This window comes from Castor canadensis, chromosome 10 (genome assembly GCF_047511655.1).
Source record: "Castor canadensis chromosome 10, mCasCan1.hap1v2, whole genome shotgun sequence".
In the NCBI taxonomy this organism is placed as follows: domain Eukaryota; kingdom Metazoa; phylum Chordata; class Mammalia; order Rodentia; family Castoridae; genus Castor; species Castor canadensis.
This window is the reverse complement of record NC_133395.1, coordinates 55,538,492-55,561,825: the sequence shown is the minus strand read 5'-3', so window position 1 is coordinate 55,561,825 and position 23,334 is coordinate 55,538,492. Positions and strand designations below refer to the sequence as shown.

At 36.9% G+C, this 23,334-nt stretch overlaps 1 protein-coding gene across 2 annotated transcripts in view; it reads left to right on the top strand.

Annotated features, from left to right (window-relative positions):
* Positions 1–23,334, top strand: part of Vwa8 (von Willebrand factor A domain containing 8) — a 358,183-nt gene that overhangs the window by 162,760 nt on the left and 172,089 nt on the right. For both annotated transcript variants that reach the window (XM_074043312.1, XM_074043313.1), the window contains exons 19-21: positions 1,965–2,071; positions 7,354–7,425; positions 20,732–20,808. In XM_074043312.1, coding sequence (XP_073899413.1) covers positions 1,965–2,071; positions 7,354–7,425; positions 20,732–20,808 — 256 coding nt within the window. The remainder of the gene's footprint in view (positions 1–1,964; positions 2,072–7,353; positions 7,426–20,731; positions 20,809–23,334) is intronic.

Genomic DNA, 23,334 nt, shown 5'->3' with positions numbered 1-23,334 from the left:
GGCTTTCCATTCAGGTCCCCTTCCAAATAATGCAATGATCATTGTAATCAGTGTATCATCATAACATGAAGTTGTGATACCATATTTTGCAATTCTGGCTTTTATCAGAATATGTTTTTAGTGTTCTCCTGAAAGTTAGATTTGCCCTAACTTGTGGCATAACTAGCAGGTTTTGATCCTGCTAGTCTGAGGATCTTGACAAATTCACCCAAATAATGCCAGCCTGTGAGATTTCTTAGAAGACAGGTTTCTCCAAGAAAACTACCAGCATCACCATTCTCTAGCGTATTTCCCTTTTCTAGCTTGATATTTTATAATAAGCATTAGTAAATGGACTTAAATTGTCCTAAAGCCTTGTATCTACTGAATGGATATGTTCTATGAACTAAACCATAGATGGTATCAGATGCAGTTTGAACCTGAAATTATGTGTCACATCAATAAAGATATTTATGTTGAGTCACTGCCACATTTCCTACTCTTTCCCTTTACAGATTAATATCGGGTCTCCTTCAAATGACTGATGGTAGTAAATAAGTAGTAAATTCTCAGTTTGATAGCACATGGTTTTCCTTCCCTAAAGAACTTGTGAATAAAATGAAAATGGCAAGGGTCTATTGAAAAGAGAGGTTACTGTTGAGATCTGCTGTGTGCTGGCGAATGTGTAGCACTCAGCAGTGATTGCACATGGTGGCAGAGTATTTATTTTTAGTCCAAAATTGCTCATGGTACTCAGTAGATGCAACTGTTGCTTTCTCCTCTTGTCTTTCCAAATGCCTTAGCACAAAAATAGTGTTCTAGAGAAGAAACAAATTGCAAATTTCTTAATTGGAATAGGGAAAAAAGATGGGTGGATTGTTTAAGGGATTGTAATTGTGTATCTGCTTGTTAGGATGGAATATTATTTGGAGTCCAAGGATTGAACACAATGCACTTGATAGAATGTCAGATTAGACTAAGTTCTATTTTAAACTCAATTTATACTAATTGAGTGATTTCAAGAAAATTGCTTAATTTATGTTTACAGTTTCTTCATAATTTTTGTGTGTTGAGTTCCTTGAAATCATATGAAGGAAAAAATGTAGTAAATCTCCTGTTTTGGGATCTGGTACATTAAAAAGTCCTCAAGAAATGACAGCTTTTATTATTTTGGTCATTAATATTATAGCACCACTACTGTTATTATTCTTGGAAAATATCAATTAGTATGAGTATCTGGTTACTATAGGAATACAGATGGAATATGTCCTGACTTGTAGAAATTTATTATTACTTTCCTTGCTTCGAAGAGCTTATAATTTATTCTAGACCAGCCTCTTTAAAGTAAATAGGAAACAATACAATAACAAATTACTACAGAATAGTTTTGTAGGATAGAGGTTGGCAATCTTAACTGGGTGTCAAAAATCACTTGGGTATATATTTAAAAATAGTTCAAGAGGTTTGGGGTGGAGAATCATCTGTATTTTTGACTAGACCTCTCGGGGATTATTATTTTTTTTTTTTTGGTGGTGGTACTGGGGTTTGCCTCACGCTTGCTAGGCAGGTACTCTTTCATTTGAGTCACTCTGCTAGCTCTCTAGGGGATTCTTTTGTGGAATTTTTCAATGGGTAGGTTCTAAAAAATTATATTCAGGGTACGTCAGAGCTTTTAAATATGTATATTTGGCCTATGTATGTGTTATAGACTGACCAAAGAACCTTATAAATGTGGCTTAACTGAATTCTGGGTTGTTTATTTACTTCTCAGTCATATCTATATGCTGTTTGCCTTACGTATTGCTGTGTGTAGGGCTATGTATTACCATTGTCAAGCTTATTTCTTTAGATGTTAAATTAAAATCCTTGAAGAGTTCACAGGTATTATAGAATCTGTGTTGCATTCTGTGTGGAGAGGATTTAGTGTCTCTGGATGTTATTTGTAGGCATTTCTGTGACTGACTCTATCCTTGTGAAATGTTCAGGTGAGGTAGCGTCTGGATCTCTGAGGATCGGCGCAGTTAGTGCCCCTGTACATAAAGCCCAGGAGAAGATGAAAGTGCCCGATGTTCTCTTCTATGACAATGTTCAGGTAAGGGCGTTGCTTTGTGTTCTTGGGCAAGTCACAGTGTACATTGTGGTAGTTAACTCTGTTCCAAGTGCTACTTATGTTTATTTATATCAAATTCAATTCAGATGATGCAAAATGAAGTGTTGAAATATCTTTTATTGAAGCATTGTAAAACTTAAATTTTTTTCAGAGTTACTTAAAAATGGGGAAGTTGCTATTGTGATTAGGTTTCTCCATTTTATATGCATACATACACATGTCATGTGACTGCTTCAGGTTAATAAGATGAGTACATCATCAAACTGAAAATAAAATGTAACTTCTCATTAATCTGTCTTTTACTTGCTTGCTAGATAAATCATTTCCATTCAAAGAGGGATGTATTTTACTAATACTTTTCCTCATACTCCTTTTCATTTCCTACAAATCCTTTGTATTTTTCTTTCCTTTTCCTTGGTTTTTTTTATTGTTTTAAGGGGATATGATAGACATTTCTTTGCTTATAAACTAACCAATAATTGTGGATTTTCCAAACCATAGAACTAATTTAGTACTCAGAAAGCTGCATTGTAAATGTTCACTTTAATAAGACTTTTTTCGGTGAAAATTACTCATACTACAAAAATTTTCTTTTTCAGATTTTTTCTCAAGTGATTGTATTTTTTTAATAATAAAATGCATACTTTTCTATAACATGTATTTCTAATCTGCATATAAGTAAAGATATTACCTTTGCAAATTATGTTAAAATTTCTTGCTACTTTTATTAAGGAACTACCAAAATTCAAGCAAAATTTCTTTTTTAATTTCACATTCTCCAATTCTATTTGTTGTTTAATAAATATAATTTATATCCCTAAATTATATCTAACAAAACTATAATTATTCTTTAGGGCATTGCAAAAGACATAACCTTAATTTATTTTTTATTCGTTGTATAGTCAGTTAACTAATGTAGGTTTTATTTTTCTTCAAGAACATTCGTGTTCTTGCATAGTCAGTAGACAAATGAACAGAAAGCAAAGTTATTTATAAGACACAGGCAGAAAGAGCTATCAAATACAGGCAAAGCATGATTAAAAGAAAAATATACTGTTTCCAAGCATTGATGATATCATATTCTGTCTGTGTAGTGGAAAGGAACACAGAAAAAGTAATCAGGAAACTTCTAAGTGACAGTTGAAAAGCCCCATGGTAGCGAAGGTTGAAAAGACTTCAGAGCATCTGAGAATGTAGGAAATTCAGTAGGAAGGAAGACCATTGTGCCCTTGAGCACAGTGTCTGTTGCCATGGGCTTGTGACATAGACATTGAGGGCTGCAGGGCTGTGTGAACTTTATAGAGGCCCCGAGGGACTTCTTGTCTCTAAATGTATCTCCTCCTCTTCAGTGTCATGAATTAGCCATTAATAAAAAAATTTTATCTGCACCAATTCTAGGGACAGTGACTTGATTAAATTTCCTCTGGGTGTTAATGTTTCCTTTATGCCTCACTTTGTCTTTGAAGCAGTGATCTTCAGTGCCTCTTGCAGACTTAGATGCGTGTGTACCATCTTGTTCTATGCCCAGTTGTTCCCTTACCACATTACCCTGAAATTGGTTTTCAAGATGTATTCTTCTGCATCACTAGGTTAAAGCCCTATGTTTTCTTCATTTTGTATCTACAGCAAATAGCAGTGTGTCTGGCACATGCCAACTGCTGAGCAAATCAGTGTTGAGGGAGTAATAAAGGGATGAATTTTAATATTCATGCTAACGAGTATTATTTCATTTAATATTTCATTAAGAAATAGTATACTTGCAGCAGTAAGTAGGACAATTTTGAGGAAAGAGGGATTATTAGCCTCTCAATAAGCCTAAGGAGCTTTAACTCTGAAAATGATTTTAAAATACCATGGGTAAGGCTATGTCCTAAGGTATACAGAGATTAAAATACACACAGAAGCATATGCACCTCCAGGACTCGATGGAGGATACAGTCAGTAAACACACACAGTTATAACACAGTGTGATGGAAGATATGCAGGTTACTAGGGTAGCACTGATAAGGTCATGGCCCTGATTGGAAAGATCACAGGAAATTGGTTAACTAGGAAAAGCTGAATGTCTGTCAGGCAGAGAGCAGCATTTGCACAGCATCATTCTATGAGAGAGCACTCACTTAGGTAGCCACATATAATTGATTGGCACTAGTAAAAAGCTGAGGTTGCAAGTAGAAAAGTGTCAAGAGATGAGGCTGGTGAGTTAGGAAAGGAACAGATCATCTGAGCTTTGTTAATCAAAGAATTGGGATTCTATTTATTGGTAAGGAAACCAGAGAAAGATTTTGAGCACTTTTTTGCTAAGTTTGCATTCTCTGTTTAATATTGTCTAGGAATTAGAACCTAGGCAAAGAAAAACTAGTTCAGTAGTCCAGATGAAAGTTAAGAAAGATCTGAAGTAAGGCAGTGACAATGGGGACAGAGTGGAGTAGACACATTGCAGGTCTGTTTAGGACATAGAATGTATGGAACTTTGTGTTAGATGAAAGACAAAGATTTTCTCTCAGGGTGCACACAGTCTGGTGGAAAAGTAAACTGAAGAGTAAACAGAAAATTATTGTGCTGGTGATTGAAATATAGTGTGGGAGAAGGAGACTGGTAGGAGATAAGACTGAGACCAGATCAGGAATATTCCTAAGGAGTTACGAATCACTTGCGGAGTTTTGAAAAATGAAATGACAAGATTTCGAAGAAAGAAGTAACTGTGTCGATACTGTAGAGAACACATTGGCTTAGGCAGAGACTGAAGTTACAGAAAGAAGCTAAATCAACTGATGAAAATCTAGGCCAGAGATGATAAAACTGAATCCAAGCTGTTGTCATAGAAAAGAAAGAATAGATACAGTTAATTTTTTGTGGGGGAGGAAGGAATGTTTTAATAGCTCAGACTTGGTATTTAATTGGATCTTGGTAATAGAGAACAAGGAAGGCAGCGTGATGATGACAATGTCAGGGGTTTGGACAGATGATAGAAAATGATGCTATTAATTGGAGGTAGGGAGGTAGATACAGGATAAAGAATGAGGTGGAAGCAAAAGTAATGAGCCAAATTTGGATGTGGTGAGTTTAGGAGACTGGGGAAAACCAAGTGGTTCAGTGGCCACTGAGAAATCCTGCTGTTTGAAGATCAGTGTAGAATTAGTAAGTAAGGCCATGAGACGGAGGAGAGGATTTAGGGAGTGCAGGGTCTGAGGCAGCTGTTTAGATGCAGATGTGCTGGTGCCCAACTCTGCCCATAGCCCTCATCTGACCCTCAGGTAGGATGCCCATAAACAAGTAGGCATGACCTGCTTTGTCCTATCCTGTGACCCCAATGGAAAGCAAGTAAAAAGATAATGAGAGAACAAATGAAAGAACCATAGAAAAATCAATAATGGGAAGGGGTGCTACAACAAGACTATTTAGTTAAGAAAACTGGAGAAAAATTAATAGCGAGGTAGGAAGGAGTCAGGAGAGACAGACATCTGAGAGAGGAAAGTTAAGAAATTGGCTAGGCATGGTGGTACATGCCTGTAATCCCAGCACTTGAGAGGCAAAGACAGGAGGATCCTGAGTTCTAGGCCAACCTGGACTCCTACTGAGTTCCAGGCCATCCTGGGCTACATAATGAGACCCTGTCTCAAAAAAGCCAAAACAAAACAACAAAGAAGAGAAAAGAAAGAATGAAAGAGAAAGAAATTGTCTGTAGTGCCAAGAGGACCAAGAGGTGAAGAGAAATCTGTTGGCAGTGATTTCAGAGTTAGCTAATATTTATTGATTTAAATAATCTAGTTAGGTGTAATGAGAGTATGAAGTAGGGAAGGTATGAGAATAATAAAGAAAGGAAAAGTACAAATGCTGCATTGGTGTTCATTCCAGTTTTTCTATCAATTCTTCATGCCAATTAGCCCATTTATGTTAGGAAGAACTTAGTGTTATCTTGAAATTGACACTGACTTTTCATCTTAGTTAAAAGGAACAGGTCTCCAGACTACATTAAGACCAGAACCCAGTTTTAAAGACTTGTCTAGGACTCCCTTTGCTTTTATTATAGTCTCTGTTTATGCTCATTGACCCAAAGTAATTACTAATATTGTCTCTTTTTTATTTTAAAAAATGTTCCAGAGTGACAAAAAATGGATATGCTCACTTCACTTTAAACCTTATTAAAGCTTCAGCTTCCAAGTATATTTCATTTTAGAAACTTAAGACTACCAAGATAAACACTCATTTGTTTTTAAAGGAGAGAAAATCTTAGTTTTCTTTCTAAGAAAGAAACTGAAAGAAAATATTGCTGAATTTTGACAAAGGAAAAATTTCTAGCTGTCAAAAAACCAAGTTAAAAAAAGAAAAATTTCTGCAGCCTGTATGAAATATAAAAGGGTAGTTTTCCTTTTTTTAAACACAGGTAACATTAATAATTTCAGTTCTTATGCGGCCATTATTGATTTGGTGCACAAAACTAAGAGAAGATAATAAGAACGTTACTTGTGCTGGGATGCATTTCTGCCCTCGGCCTCCAACCAGCTTCTGTAACCTATTTATGGGTGTCCTATTTTTCAAGATGCAAAAGAGTGATGTAACTTCCTCTGTGGCTATTGTGAATGATCTTAATATTGTTCGTTTATTGCATTGTATCATAATTCAAATAAAAAACTATGAAAGGTAAATGACATATTTTAAATTATAAGCCTATACATAGTTTTGAAGGTAATGATTAAGAACAAGTCAGTAATCTCTATTTTTGGAAGCCATTGTATATTTACATTAGCAATGTCAATTTAAATATAATATTAAATTGTAAGCCAGCTCTACAGAGTTTAAATAAAAATAGTTGAATTAGAAAAACTCTGAAATATTGCTCAATGTCTTGTTCTTGCTCAGGTGGGCAATTTCAAGTTTTTAGTATCATAATCAGTAATTTATTATTTTTTTTTTTTTTGGTGGGACTGGAGTGAACTCAGGGCTTTATGTTTGCAAAGCAGGCACTCTACTGCCTGAGCCACACCTCAGTCCATTTTGCTCTGGTTATTTTAGAGACAGGGTCTTATGAACTATTTGCCCAGGCTGGCCTCGAACCACAAATCTTCCAGATCTCAGCTTCCCAAGAGCTAGGATTACAGGTGTGAGCCACCAGGATCCAGCTAATTTTGATTTTTTTAAAAATGAAATCAGTTGAATATTCAATTATAATGTTTTGCATTCTGAGAGGGCACCTATATAATTAGTCTTAATTTCACCTTGATTGTTAAGACCCAGTTAAGCTCTGGTCTTTTTTTCTGTAGCACATGATGGTGATGGAAGACATGCTCAAAGACTTTCTCCTTGGAGAACACTTGCTATTGGTTGGTAACCAGGTGAGTTTGGGCTGGAACCCAGGTAGTCATAAATAAATGAAGATAAGTTTTAGAAGCAGTAAATTTTGGAAATGATTCTTCCACATACATGCACACCCCATAAAATGATGGATTTAAATAAAAACTGAGTGTCCTTTGAACTATATTATGGCTTAAATTAGCCCCATTCAGTCTCTCATCATCCTGTCCATTCTATTCATTCTACCTCACAAGTGCCCACACTTTTTGCTCACATCTGTCATTCTAGCCCTGCTCACCATCACCTATCACCTGGATTACAAGAGTAATTTCATTCTAGGCTGTACCCTCTATGCCCACTTGGAACTGCTCTCCACTCTGCAGTCAGATTGATACTTATACAACTAAAGTGTAATTAAATCTCCCTTTTTTGATAAATCAGCTTCCCATTTCCATCAGATGTACTGTAAGTCTTCAGAATGCTGCACTGTTCTGCAGGACCAGGCCTCTGCCACTTCTCCATTCCCAGGCTTTGACCCTCCCTTCTTTCACCCTGTGTTAGGTTGGGACACTCTAAACTTCCTACAATTTCTTAGCTCTGCTCTGGTCTTCAGTCATGGTCTTTATTCTACATGGAACATTTCTTGTTACCTTCTCACTTGCTGTCTCCTAATTCCTGGGAGAGAGGCTTTCCCCTGTTCCTAGCTGTGTTAGTCTTATGGTACTGTATTTACTTATAGAGCAACTGTATTCCCAGCTTGTCCATATGCTCCTCAGGCATGGAGGCCATGTTTCTCTTGATCACCTCTGTCCTGGATGCCTAGTACAGTACTTGTGCATAGTAGATACTTGGTGTATGTTTATGGAGGGAGCAGATGTCTGATCTGTATATACCGAGTTCTGATAATTTTCTTCAATGGCACTTTCTTTTTTTTTTTTTTAATGGTGTTAAATTAAGGTTAATAAGATTTCAGAAAAAGTTTGACCTCTAATTTTTTTGCCTTTTATTTTCCTTTTTTTGTACTGATAAAAACATTACTATCTAGCTATCTTATCTATCTATTCTTTGAACTTACAATTGAAAAATTTTTAAATAAAGTAGGATAATTGAGTGATTTACTGGATGAAGGCATAGGTTTGGAAATTAGCTGGCTAGAGTTCCAATAGCAACTCTCCATGAATAGGTTTGTGACTTTGGGCAAATTGCTTATCTTTGCAAGGCTCAGTTTCTTGATGTCTAACATTGGAATAAAAATAATATGTACTCTGTTGGGCTCATGTAAAGATGACATGTGATAATGCATGGAAGGTACTTCACACAGTGCTTGGTTCTGCCTGCTAAAAATAAAATGTGTGTATCAGTGGAAAGTTTAAAAAGTGCTTTAGTGATTCTCTTGTTTCACTTTTTCTAAATAAGAATTAAACATAGAGCAATAAATTATGCATGGCTGGTTTATTCACTATTTGAAAAAGTCCTACCTACTTTTCTTTATCAAGAAATCATTTGTCCCGATAAGTTTATGTACCAGATGGGAAGGAGGAAGATCAATTGACAGGCAGTATTTTCATTATCAATTCCTTGATATTGAAACACTGGAAGTCAAGTTCTTGTCTCACTTTGGAAAACAATGACTGTGGACTTTTAAGTCTCACAGAACCCAGAGTTCTTCCCACACTTTTTATCAGTTAAACCCTAGTACACTGAATGTGTCCTTTTCAGAACTTCTGCTGTCATGGCTTTACACACAGAGACTACTGGCAGCTCAGCAGGCAAAGAGAATAGACTGAAAGTGTACAGATCTGGGGGACAATTCTTCTGAGGAGCAGGTATGCAAAAGGGAGGTCCTTAGAGGTTAATGTGTGATGCTCTGGTAGTTATGAAACATCCCAGTTGGAATTGTTGCCCTAAGGCTTTGTTGGGTGGGATGCAGTGGGAGCAAAAAGTAGATTTTATGAGGTGGGGATGCAGCTCGGTGGTAGAGTGTTTGCCTAACATAGGCAAAGCCCTGGGTTTGATCCCCAGCATCCCTCCCCTCAGAAAAAGTTCTTACAATAGGGTCTTGGTTTCAGGAGGGTCATCTAGGTCTATTCAGGAACCAGACAGATGGAGAACATATCCTAACCTCTGAGGACTGAAGAGGAGCTATGCAGGGTGAGATGGAACAGAGGTTTGCTTCTGCTTTCTGATAAATGAAAATGAGGTTGTGAGCACATTTTGAAATTATTCTGGACTGCCATGCAAAGGTTGATGTGAAATCTAACATGCTACCTCTTTTGTGTTTCCAGTTCCAAAGAAGAGAACCTGACACTAGATGGCAGGGCTAGGCAATGGGGTGGGTGGGTTGGAGGGAGGAACAACTCAGGGACCTGTGGCTAAACCCTAGCACCTGGCAAGGATGGGCAATTCCATTGAATCACATCCCTGTCTGGGGTCCACTTAAGAAGCTGCTGGTTAGAGCCAGACAAGAAGCATGAGGAGTCCTGTGTCATTCCTGTCATAAACACCAGTGCCTTGCTGTTTTTACCCCTATTCTGCTACCTCTACTTTGGAGAATGAAGGATTGACAAAGGAGATTGTATTCAGTATAACTTTGCTGTGTTTAGCTGGCCTTTATCATATCAGAAGCGTTTTCAGTTTTTTTATTATTAACTTCAAAGATTGTTGGTGTATATTGTATACTTTTACATTGTGTAAGTAATTTCTGCTACCTCTGTCTTAAACGATCTAGTGAAATAGTCTAACTCTCCGATATTGTCATTTGATACCCTCCATTGTCTGATCCTACTGCTTTCAGCCAGATGTTACATTCCTCTCTTCAAACTCTTGCTCTCAGATAAACAATCTGTTTCCCAGCACCTCTCTATCAGTGTTATATTTCAGCCTCTGATCTTCACCAGTATGTTGTCTTCTTTTCCCCATCTTCACCTGTTCAGTGGCAGTGTGGTCTCTTGGAAATGAAGTAAGCTGGGAATCCAGAGACCTATTTACAGTGTCTAAGCTTTTTAACTATCATGTGATATGGAGTAAGTTGTAAATTATTAACCTCCTATAAGGGCCTTTTCTCTCTCTCTCTCTCTCACTATAGTATTCTATAATATACCTCTTTAATAAACTCTCCTGAACACTTCAGTCAGTCTGAAGGTTTGGCCCCATTCTCTGAAGTGGTGTAGGACATCATTTATAGATTTTTGTTGGCCTTCAGTTAGATTTACGCATTTACCTGCCCTCTCTCAGCCCCTTGAGAAGGGTTTTGGTTATTTTGGCATCCTCTCTGATGGCTTACATACAAATATTTGCTGAATGAATAACTAGATTTTAAAGTACTATCTTAAAATAAATTCCTAGTGAGTTACCAGTAAAATGGTTTAGACATAATATGAATTTAAAATTGAGACTTAATTGGGTTCTTTTCAGGAGATTCTGAAAATAATTGCCTGAATTTCTTCTTCTGTAAGTTTTCCACCACAGAGTGAAGGCTATACGTGGGTCAGAATCTAGAGACTTCCCTCTAAGGAGAATAAATAGTTAAGTGGCCCTCTTCTCTGGCTGTAACTCCATACTGACAGGATCAGAGACCGGCAGCATTATCACTAGGACTGAATAATGAAATACTAGTTCTTTTTAATTTTTCTGTTAATTACGTGCTGACTAGCATTTGGCTAATTAAATGAGCTATTTAACTGTACCCAGGCTTACATTTACCAAGTCAGGGAGAGGAAATTGGACCAACATGGCTAGTTAAAATCTAAACAGAATTTTTTGAATCCTTTAGCCAACTTTCAAACTTGTTTTTCATAGCTAATGTCTGTTCTTAGAACTGAGCAATATTCTATGATTTGACTCTTTCTGCTTAGATGAAGAAGATTTGAGGGAGCACAGAGCCACCTGTATTTCTTCTTGGCAAAAGCAGAGCAGGTGCCCCGTCGAGCTGTGCCTCCCTAATGACTGGTGTGGAGATGGGAGTTCTCTTTTGTTGTGTTCTCTTTGGAGTCCTGATCATCCAGAGGAGCTCTTTTTTCAGGAACATGTATGCTTTTGCACAGTCAGAGTAACTCAGGTTCTTCTTCAATAGCTCTGAAAAGTGCCTGGTTTCACTGGTCAATGGTATTTCATACCTTGCAATATTTTATGCACCTTCTCACCTTCATTTTATTTCCATCATGTGAAATATGACATTGAAAAGACAAGCAATTGAAGGTGCAGGAGGTAGACTGAGGACTGTTGACTCTTGGCTCTTAACGGATAGTATCCCTGGTATTTTCAATCAAATGCAATGACAGCCATCAGGAAGATGCCTATTTTAATCTCAGGGTTTGTTTAGAAACAAAGTGAACCATTTGTAGCAGTTGATCAGTTTTCTACCTTTCTCTTTCTAAAACATTAAGTGATGACTACTCAGGGGAAAAAGTAGATCAGAAGTGAAGCTTTAGCGATTAAATATCAACAGAGAAGCCCACGGTGAGTTGGCATAGTTAGACAATAAAATGTAATGAATGCTTTTAATACAAACTGCTATAGGCAGATACTGTCTACACAGCCTCTGCTTGCAAACTAGAAACAAGCTGAATTCCATAAAAGAAAGTTTTCAATAGTTGAATTGTAACAGTATGTTTCAGAAAATTTCTGGATTAACCAGTGGCAGTTATTACAAATGGGAAAACTACAGAAAGTAGGTTGATTTTGGGGTATCTCACAGTTTATTATCTTTATTAAGCCCAAATATACCTTTTCCTTAAAGATAATATTCTTTTCTAACAATCTATACTATTAGACAAGACTTCACATCTGTTTGAAAGTTAAAAACAGTCCCATAAACAACACTGGTCATAACAAAATAAAGTATCTTGCATCTTATTTTAGTAAAATAAATAGATTTTAAAACATTCTTTCTGTTTGCTGTGTGGAATTTTTGTGGCACAGCACATAGTCTTTCCAGGAAGTGAATCAGAATTGCTGCCTTTCTGTCAAGTGGGATAGGGTACCCTGAAATTATACGTTAGATGGTCACTTAGGATATAATGCGGCATATTATAGAAAGACTAGTATGACGTCTGTTGCCTGCACTATTTTCTACCCACTGTAATTATAGCATTACGAACCCCTTTCATGCAATTAGTAGTTGTATGCTGGTTTTATTTTTTATTATTATTATCATAGCATGACTTTCCATTTAACAAAAAGTGAGATAGCTATTTATTTTCTATCTAGTGATGCTTTTTTTGGTTCAAGTTCTAGCTCAGGAATGAATTTCCCACCTTCCCCATCTTCTCACACTTGCTTTTCTTTTGATTTTCACAACCACATTCCCTTTGATGCATATTTATGATGAAAATTTGGAGTTATAGAATCAGCCTATAGACATAGCATTTCTTTTTGGCTAAAAAGTTCCTAAGAACAAACTTCTGTTGTCAGGTAAGAATGCCTGAGTTTTGAGAGACACTTGCATTTTATTAGCTATTTGAAGGGAAAAATAATTTGTAATATAAAATGCTCAGGTATGCTTGCATAAGAATTATTTTTTAAAAATTGTGTTTTGCTTTTGGAAATGAAAATTTAGTTAGCTACACAGAGTAATGTCATTTAGTTTCTGGTATTAGACAAAATTTCAAAGCAAGTCATCAAAATTTAGCATATTTAATGAAGCACAATTAATTATTTACAACAACTTCTACATGAATATAGTCCAGTAAAATCACTTGCTAGTGTTTGTCAACTTTTTTTCATGTTAAGCCAGATTTTTGTATAATTTTACCAAATAATAACTGTCTGCTAAAATTTTTATATTTAAGTTCTCCTTGTGTTCCACAATCTGTATTTTTTGCCCTTGCCAAAATCCTAATTCATTACATCTTCATTGTCATATAAGAAGAAGCCCTGGCTGGCTTTCATATCGGATCCTTCACTACCCCTACCTAAGATGTTTTCATGAGATTCCTTAGATACTTTCTTCAATTCCATGGCAATGCCTGATCTGTCAGCAGTGAGACAAATCTTACACACATCCCTTTACCTTATTTTCCTGCCCTTCAACACATAAACCTGTGGGGGACATTTCATCTCCACACCCTAACTAAGAGAAAGAATATTCTTCCCTATTATCTTTATGCTGAGAGGTTTTGGTCCACTTTCATAAGTGTGAACATTTTATTCAGAATTGTACTAATACTGATGAATTTCCATTGAGGAACTATTTTTATTATTTTTTTATTATTTTATTATTCGTATGTGCATACAAGGCTTGGGTCATTTCTCCCCCCTGCCCCCACCCCCTCCCTTACCATCCACTCTGCCCCCTCCCTCTCCCCCCCACCCCCTCAATACCCAGCAGAAACTCTTTTTAAAGTAAACTTCATTAAGCCAATTTAATTTTTTTATTAATTTAAGCAGTGAAATTAAACTATATCCTTTTTTCTAGGCAAGAAATAACTGGTTTCTTTTTTAATTTTCGTAGCATTTAATTTTTGAAATCTTTTGAGCATTATGAAAGTTGGCAAATAATTCCTTAGTATTGACTTAAGATAATTATCTGAACGTTGTTACTGTATTCTTCTTTGTATCTCCTTCCTTGTTAATTATAACCTTAGGAGATGGGACTTAGTTTTTCTATGGGTAGAGGCTTAGTAAATGGTTGTTGAATTATTTAATATTGAGATGCTGTGTATATTTTATGAAATGTGTGAATTTTGCTAATTAATTTGAACTGAGTGCAGGCAGGTTGCTACTGTGTACCATCAGAAATATACCATGTTGCCATGCCAGCCTAATTGTCTAATATCTGAGAGGGACTGAACAATTTGTCCAGAAACTTTCTTGCCTGTGTTCCCAGCTGGTAGTGGCAGCAGGGAATTGAATAACTAAGTGTGCTGTGCTTCTAATCACTTCACAGTCTAGTCCCTGTGGCTGTGAAATGCTTACTTTCTTCAAATACAGTGATGCCCATCTATGTATACATATATATATATATATATGCACATATCTATCTATCTGTCTATCCATCTCTCCATCCATCTATCTTTGTCCTTTCTCAAACCTCTTGGTTAGTGAAGTTGCCTGAATTGCAGTCTGGAAGTTTTTGCCTTTCTGTCATATTCTTTCTGCCAATTTAATTTGTCTATTTGGTGTTTCTTAGTGGTTCTATTTTTTTTAAGCTTGTTTTGAATTTGCATTTTGTTCTTGCAGACACATTGATTTCTCTTGCAGTATTTGTCATGGCTGCTTTGATGGTACTTAATGCTGACCACATTACCCAAAAGTATATCTTTGCCATTTATAGCAGCACAGTATTTCAAAGGGAAATTGCAGGGTTATAGATTGTATTATTCCTGTGTGACAAGGAGGTTATAACGTTGACAGGAAGCTTTATAAATAAGTTGTTTTGGAGCCATGCATTTAAAATGTATGTCTTCTCAGCTGACTTCTGGGTACTTGGCTTTGATACAAGAACTCATCTTTGCAAATGTTTAGAATTATTGCTATTCAGTTTCAATTACTTTTTCCTGCTTATGTACGTAATGTATATTCATCACAAGAACTTAGAAAATAAGAAATTGCCAATGATTATATAGCAGCAGTCTCTTATTTGGTTATTAGATTAAGGAATATTATTGTAAGATAGTATTTAGAGATGAATTTGTCTAGGACCTCCCTATTTAAATGAGCAAATCTAGGCTCAAATGATGGTAGAAGCCTCCATCTGAGGACTGAGCAAAGGTTATCGTCAAACTCTCCTAACTCCTAGTATAATGTACTTTTAGACATTTGAAACAAAGGATTACAAAATTCAACATTTGATGGAAATTTTAAAGTTAAAAAAAGCTAGGACTTATTTTTTCTTGATTTATTGCTATTTATTTTATTATTGTTTACTATAGTTGGTATGTGTTAATGACACTCATATAGTAACTTTTCTAAAAAGGAACTAAGGCACTGTACAAAGAACACTCTAATTATTATATAAATAACTTTGTGAAAATTATTTGAGAATTCAGACCTGAAGGAATGCCCAAAGTAACAATGTTTCAGAGAGCATGAAGGAAAGTTGAGTGTTGCCAGGGGCAAACACTATCGAGAGCCTGTTAAAAAAGTTATTTCAGAAGAAAAAAATCTGGATTGACCCCCTCACTCTCCTTATATTCTTGAACCTTTTATTTGTGCAGGACATTCCCAGACACTTGGTTCAGTGGATTTTTACATCTTTGTACTGACTGATCTTTGACTCCATGACATCCAAGATACAAACTCTGATGCAAATCAGTTCAGGGAAGCTACCTCCTAACTCTGTTTTGCATGATGAAATATAAAAAGAGCCCAAGCTGTGGAGTCAGAATGGATATGTGTTCAACATCCCTTCTTCTTAGAACTTAAATTTGCCTCTCTGCAAAACAAGCACATTATTACCTCCCAGTCACATGGCTGTTGTGAGTGTCTTCATTACGTCCTGCAGGAGCATTTATGCTTGCTGCCGATGTGCCTCTTTCTTTGCACAAAGGAAGCAAAAGGTTTCTGGAAGAGGTTTCTACCCCTTTAGCAAAAGCACATATCATGGCTTCCTTTTCCTTTTCTTCTGTCTTTTCCTCAAATTTTAATAGTTCCCATCTTCAGGTTATACGTGAGTCACCAGTGATGGAACTACCTGGGAGAATCCTGTCCTCAAAGTACATTTCCTTGCTGACACACTCTTAGAGTATGCTGTGGGGAGAGGCAGTGGTTTAGAAACCTAAGGAAGACACCTCTCTGCAACTGGGGGTTGAAGGAGAGAAAATTTTGGACAGTCAGGCAAAGCTGCAGAGAAGTGAGGACATCTCATTGGAAATCTAAGAGGTATATGTAGAAGATCACAGGAAGATGGGGATAGACAGGCTATTCTAGTCAGAAGAAGTGACACGAGCAAAGATGCAGAACTGTGAGGGTAATTGTTAGGGAGACAGTTGGCTACAGGAACCTGTGTGAGTGAGACTTGCAGAACTCTGGCATAGCACGCTTGTGGTTTACCTGCTGTCACCGGCTCCTTCAAAGCCTGTCACTGAGTCTTCAGCTGTTACATCCCAGTAGTCTCCTTTAGCCCAAATCCCATTCCTAGTCTAATTTTTCTTTTCTGATTCCCATTCTTCTTTAGCCCTTTTCTCCTACTCTTTTCCTTTTTCTTTCTCCCTCCTGATAGAATACAGATAGTTTCCTAAGTTGTGTTTTTTTCTGCTTATCAAGGAAGAAAAGCCTAGAGCCCTTCTTCTGTTAAGGATTTTACTGCTGATCTCTCTGAGCAAACAGGATGACTAAAATAAACCTGCAAAGTTTATGAGTCCCAGAATCCTTCAGAGTTCTTAATGCTGTGGTCTCTGAGCTTCTCTCTCACAGAAATGGGAAACACGTTTACTTCCTGCTCCCAGCTTGATTCCTGTCTGTGGGACTTCGCATATTCCCTGCTTCTCCCAGACCCCATAGTTAAAGGATCATCTGATGTCTGCCTCTATGACTGTCCCTCTCTCCAGGCAAGAAAGTAATGATAAAAATAAGAGCTATTTTCACAAGAAAATTGGTATTTCTTAGGATCTCTCATTCCACAGAATCTCCTTTTTAAAATTTTCACTCACTAAATATCCTCAGTAAGCATTAATAATGATATAATAACTTATTTCATGTTAATTTTATTAAAGGGTACAAATTTATTAAAGGGCAGAATAATAAGTGAAGATAAATATGCACAGGAAAACATTAGCAGATGGGTTTTTAGCAGTTGCACATTGAGTGATGTTTTGTTTTCTAAATTTCTCAGTGAAAAAAATGAGGATGTGTAATTTCTTAGTGGAAAAATAAGACATTATTTATGTATTTATTCAATTAAAGTAATCCTGAGGATTTTCTGTTCTAAGCAAAAACTATGATTGGAAAGACCAAACTATTTTGTTTTGCTCAGGATATTTACAGAAATGCCTTCCTAGTAGATTTTTCTTTGAGCATTTCCTTGAAGGAACTATCAGAGCTTCTTAAAATGAAGCAGGAAATGACCTGGTGAGATCTCTGACTTAGAAGGTAACTAAGCAAATTTGGACTGGCCTGTTGTGAGATTAGAGGTGGGAAAGCAAGTCAGATCCTTTCCATGAGCCTGGGAGGAGAACGAGCTGTTCTCGCGCTGAGATAGTGAATGGAGAGGAAGGACCAGATGTGGGAAGCGAGCAATTCAAAGTAAACATGTCCAAAATTAAGCGGCCTTTTAAAACTGGACTTCCTCCTCCCACTTCTTTCTCAGTAAATGACATGGCCTGCTATCCATGACAGAAACTGTGATTTCTTCATCTCCTTACCCTCCATCCAATCCATCACCAAGTCCTGTTAGTTCCATTTCCTAGAGATCTCTTCAATCTGTCCACTTCTCTCTACCCCTTGGGTTTAGGCCACCATCTTCTTACTTAAATTTTTATGAGGTTTCCAATGCTGAGCCAGCTATGACAGTGCTATGACTTTACGTACTACATAGTTAATGGATTAGAAAGAGAGGAAAGCAGTAGGTGGAAAGATGGGGACTGCAAAAATCCTTGTGACTTTTTGTATTTGAATGTATGTGGTATGGTAGTGTGAACTCAGGGCCTTGTGCTTGCTAGGCAGGTGCTCTACCACATGAGCCACACCCCCAGTCCTTTTTAGCTATAGTTATTCTGCCCCAGTTCATCACAGACCATGATCCTCTATCTAGGGCCTCCTGTATAGCTGGGATCACAGGTGTGAATCACCACGCCCAGCCTATTGGTTAAGATGGGTTTCACTAACTTTTTGCCCAGGCTTACCCAAACCCCTTGATCCTCTTTATCTCAGCCCCCCAAGTAGCTGAGATGTACAGGAGCGAGTCACCGCACTCAGCCCCTAGTGACATTTTGAATAAGGTTAGAAGAAAAAAATGGAGGAAAGTGCCAAAACTATTCTAAGCCCCTTTTATTGTGCAGTGGGATACATAACAATACTATTAAGTTGGGACTACAAAGGAGGATGAGTAGATGTGGGTGGGAGCTAATGAGCTCGGTGTAAACATCGACACACAAATTCATTTGACAGGGATAGGGCTCTCAAGTGGAGCTTAGGGAAGACGTGTGAGCATTATGTGGTGACTGAGGTCCTGGGAGTAGGCTAGATTTCCCAGAGAGTTCATGGAGCAAGAAGACAGGTGAGGTTGGAGTTCTGGAGACCTAACTTTTAGAGAAACACACAGGAGCTCCTTCTCTGGCACCCTGGGTCTCATTCTGTATCTATGGGAATTGTAAGCTTCTAAATGATGCAGTGCTCAAGAGGAATTTGAAAAGCTGATGCAGTCATTTCAGAGGTGGGAAGGGAGAACTCCAGCTAGTTGCTTTCCATGACTCATTGCTTTCAGGAACTCCTTAGAGTTTCTGACATTATAATGCATTTACGATGTCTGCTTTTCTCTAAGATTGCTGAATTTAAAAGAACTAGAAAATTAACACAGATATTTTAATCATCTCATTTTACCTATTTAAAATTGTATTTTTATTGCAGCATGCAATAAAATTTGACATGCAAATTTTCCTTATTTGTACTTCTGTGCTAGACTTGAAATTATTTTGGGTGAAATCTAGTTAGATACTGAAAAGATTGCTAGAAGATAAAATGATTCATTATTTTATTATTATTTTTTTTTTTTGGTGAGACTGGGGTTTGAACTCAGGGCTTCAAGCTTGCACAGTAGGCACTCTCCCACTTGAGCCACATTGCCAGTGCATTTTGCTCTTGTTATTTTGGAGATGGGGGTGTCGTGAACTGTTTGCCCAGACTGGCCTCAAACCTCAATCCTCCTGATTTTAGCCTTCCAAGTAATTAGGATTACAGGCATGAGCCACCAGTGCTCAGCTTACTCCTTATTCTTGCCTTAGTGAATTTGTCAGTTTGACTTTCAGCTCTGATAACCTTGAATCTTTAGCAGGCGAGATAAAATGAGTCATTCACAAAATTTGCTTTCGTAAGTCTAAATTTAGCAGGATTTGCACTCTTTTTCTACTCTTTCCAGACTTTCTGTATTCATTCACTCATTTGACACATATTTATTGAATGCATTATTTGTGCTGTGGCCTGCCTCCAGGGTGCTCAATACGTGCCCAGTCAGTTGGTTTGAATTTCTATCCTTGGTGCTTGTGTGAAAAGTTATCTTCATAAGATATTTGAATAGTAGCAAAAATGCCAGCAATTGTGCTTCCTTCCCTATTATGCTTCTCCCATTTCTGTTAGGTACCACACATTGCCCTGATCTACCTAATTATTTCTTTAGGATGGATCCTAAAGGCAGAGAGAGATAACTTTGGGCCCAGACTGCCTAAATCAGTTTCATACTGAAAGAAATATAATCCATAAGTGAGCAGCAGAATTATATGCCCCCAGATTTGAGTCCTGGGTCTACTCTGATTAGCTGTGTGACCTTATACATGCGCATAGCTTCTCTGAGCCTTGGTTTTTGATTTGTGAGGTTGGAACAATCCTAATTCCTATCTCATGGGACTATCTCAATGTGATGATTAAATGATATAACACATAAAAGTGCATAATATAGAACCTAGCAGAGTATAAGAAATTAATGTTATTATTGCTATCACCTATGATATAGAGCTTAGCTTTTTAACTACTTCTACTCTTCCCATACAACCTAATTGCTAAAAGATTTGCCTTCATTATTTGTATTCCATCCCTAAGTGAAAACTTTCCAATAGAGAACTAGTGTGGGAGCAATTCCATTTTTAATAGTCTGTCTACTCTAAAAGAACAACTCCCAACACCAGCAAGTGATAGGGAATGAGGGCATTTCTAAGTAGAGCACACAGAGTTGAGTTTAATTAATATACTGGGGTTATAATTTTAGGTTTCCAGGGCTTAAAAGTGAGTGCCTGATTAAAGTAGGAAAAGTATAGTATTTTATTTATCTTTGTATTTATGAGTAAAAAAAGCCATACTTCTGAAAAACTGATGAGTAAAATCATTGATTTTAAACACACTTGATTACTTTCAATGCCTTTCTTCAAACTGAAGTAGTTAATATTCCTGCTGTAATGTCCATACTTAAGTGTAAAATTATAGAACACAAAAAAAGTCAAGATGTAGGAGACTAACTTACAGGTTTGCTTTCAAATAAGAATAGCTTAGAGCCAATATGTTCAGAAGCAAATTCTTTTAAAAGCCTTTATGTCATAGGAGATGAGCCATATATGCTTGGTTGCTCGGTTTTCATTAGCAATAAATTAAAACAGTACAACTTTGACAAAATAGGGTTTGATAAAACATTCTTCTGATTTGGCAGAAACTCACCTCTAAACAAAAGCCTCTTTCTGTTTAAAGCTGTCTGTGTAATTACAGGGCGTAGGAAAAAACAAGATTGTTGATAGATTCCTTCACCTGCTCAACAGACCCCGAGAATATATTCAGCTGCACAGGTAAGCGTCATCAGCTCTTAAAATCAGATTAACTTATTCATCACTCTCCTAGAACAAATTAAATATGCTTTCTTAAAGACCCATTTTATAGGCCAGTTTCATTCCTGTTCCTTTCCCTCTTATCTCTCTTCTCCTTAAAGTGTAATAAAACCATGCAAAATTTATTTTAAAGTGACTAACACTTTATAAACTTGAATTTGTAGATACTTTATGGACAGAGAGTGATGAACATTGCATTCTAGCAGCAGTTCTCATCAGCACTGAGGCACTTAAGTTAGAAGAAAACCATGTGGAGCCTCAGCCCATTCTCCCAACAAGAAGCTGAAGTAGCTCACAGGGAGAAATGACAACTGTCTGGGTCTCAGGTGTGAGATAAGGGGCTCGAAATATGTCTCTTTGCCTTCTGTAAAGTACTTTGTGGATTAGTTTTGTGTGGTTCAGAGTGCTGGTTCAGGAATAGATTTTAAACAAATTTTCTCAACATGGTTCATTTTTAACTTTCTTTGTGAATGTATTCCAAATTTTTAAAAATAAAATACAAGTAGCAGATCCCTCAAACTAAAAACAAGGTGGGGAGAAGTCAAGAAATATACCAAGTATTAAGCAACTTAAAACAGCTTAGATTGTTTCTGGTTTAATCCCAAGAGATTAAAAAAAAATCTGTACAGTGGAAAGAGTATTGGATTGAATTACCAGAATTAATTTCTGATTTGGATTTGTTTGTGAAATAATTATGAGTTCTTGAGAGAGAATTGTAGAGGAATAGAGGGCAGTTAGTAGGTCACAGGACCAGCAGGAAAGGACCAAATGGGAGCCAAAGATGGTCAGAATTTCCTCCTAGGAGCTATCCCTGTGGCTGTGACACAGTAATGGTACCCAACTAGTCCTACCACAGTAAAGAACTATGAAAGCAGCCGAGACTCACAAACACTGGAGAAAGAGTAGTCTCTAGCATCTGTAGCTGAACACTGTAGCAGAAGAGTTCCTACTTGGTCAGGAGTCTTCACTAAATACTTTGGTATTCAGAAGATATCCTATAAAGCTCACACTTTGAAATAGGATTAATCTATTCCTTTAATAAAAGGCACTCTGTACCTACCCTGAAAAAGTTTAAGAAGCAAGGATGCTTATTATTTACATTATTTTGAAAGTTCTTTCTCATGCAAAATTACTTCAAAAAGAAAAAGAATGGATATTTGGAGGGCAGGAGGGAGAGCAGGTAGGAATGGCTTGAAAAGAAGGAGATTCAAATGTGAATTGAAGCTGAACACTACTAAGTCTGAAAAATCCACTCAACAACATGCCAGCCTTCAACAGAAAGTTGTTAGACACAAAGAAGCAGGAAAATTTGTCAATAGAAGTAGACTCAAAAATATAAAATGATGGAATTGGCAGGCAAGAGCTTTAAAACAGTTGCCAAAAAACATCCAAGCATTTAAAGGGAGAATGAACAAAATGAGGAAATGATTAGGAATTCTTGGTACAGAGTGGCAACTCTCAAGGGCACTTTACATACCAGCAACTACAGTCTCAAAAGAGAGGAGACAAAGTAGGACAGAGCAATATCTGAAGAAATATAGTGGGTAAAGTCCCAAATTTGATGGGAAAAAAAAGTCAGCAATTTAGGAAGCTTAATGAATCTCAGTCAGGATAAACAGAAGAGTGTAAGCAACATAACCCCATCTTAATCAAATAGATGAAAATCAAGAGAAAATACTCAAAATCATCAGAGGAAAAAAAGGCACAGTCCATAAAGGAGATCAATGACAAAAATGACTGCTGATTTCTCATGAGAAATAAATATAAAACACAAATTCAATTGAATTTTTAAACCTGCTGAAATCTGAACGGGGCTAAGAAAGAAAAATAGAGGCGATGAAACAATTTGTGTTATAACACATGTATACATGGAAATGTCCCAAGGACACTATGTAGCTGTCTTAAACAAACAAAAATGTCATTTCTTTTTTCTTTTATAAAACTGAAGAACAGGAGGGCAGAACAGGTCCTGTCTGGGGGGTTGGTACCAGTGGGAGGTGGGGAGAAGATGGGAAAAGAGTGTGTGAGGGTGAACATGGTACAAATACTGTGTACAATGTGTATAAGTGGAAAAATGATACCTGTTGAACTATTCTAGGAATGGGGGAGAGAGCATAAAGGAGAATGGGGGAGAGGATGAATTCAAGTATGACGTTTGATACATTGTAAGAACTTTTGTACATGCCATGATGTAGCCCCAGCACAGCAATTAAAAACAAAGAAAGAAAGAAATCTGTGTGATAGAACATTTAAGAATGTATCATCTGTTGATGTTAGAAATCAAATACATTGCAAAAAATCCCCACATATTCAGTGAAGAGATTGCTGTTGAACTACTACATGAAAAAAATGGTATACAATAGTATATTCAGCAAAAATACCCAGTGGTAGAGCACTTGCCTAGTATGTACAGGGCCCCAGGTTTGATTCTCAGCACCGCTGACAAATACGTTTTAAATAAAAGACAAAATAAAGACATTTTCAGAC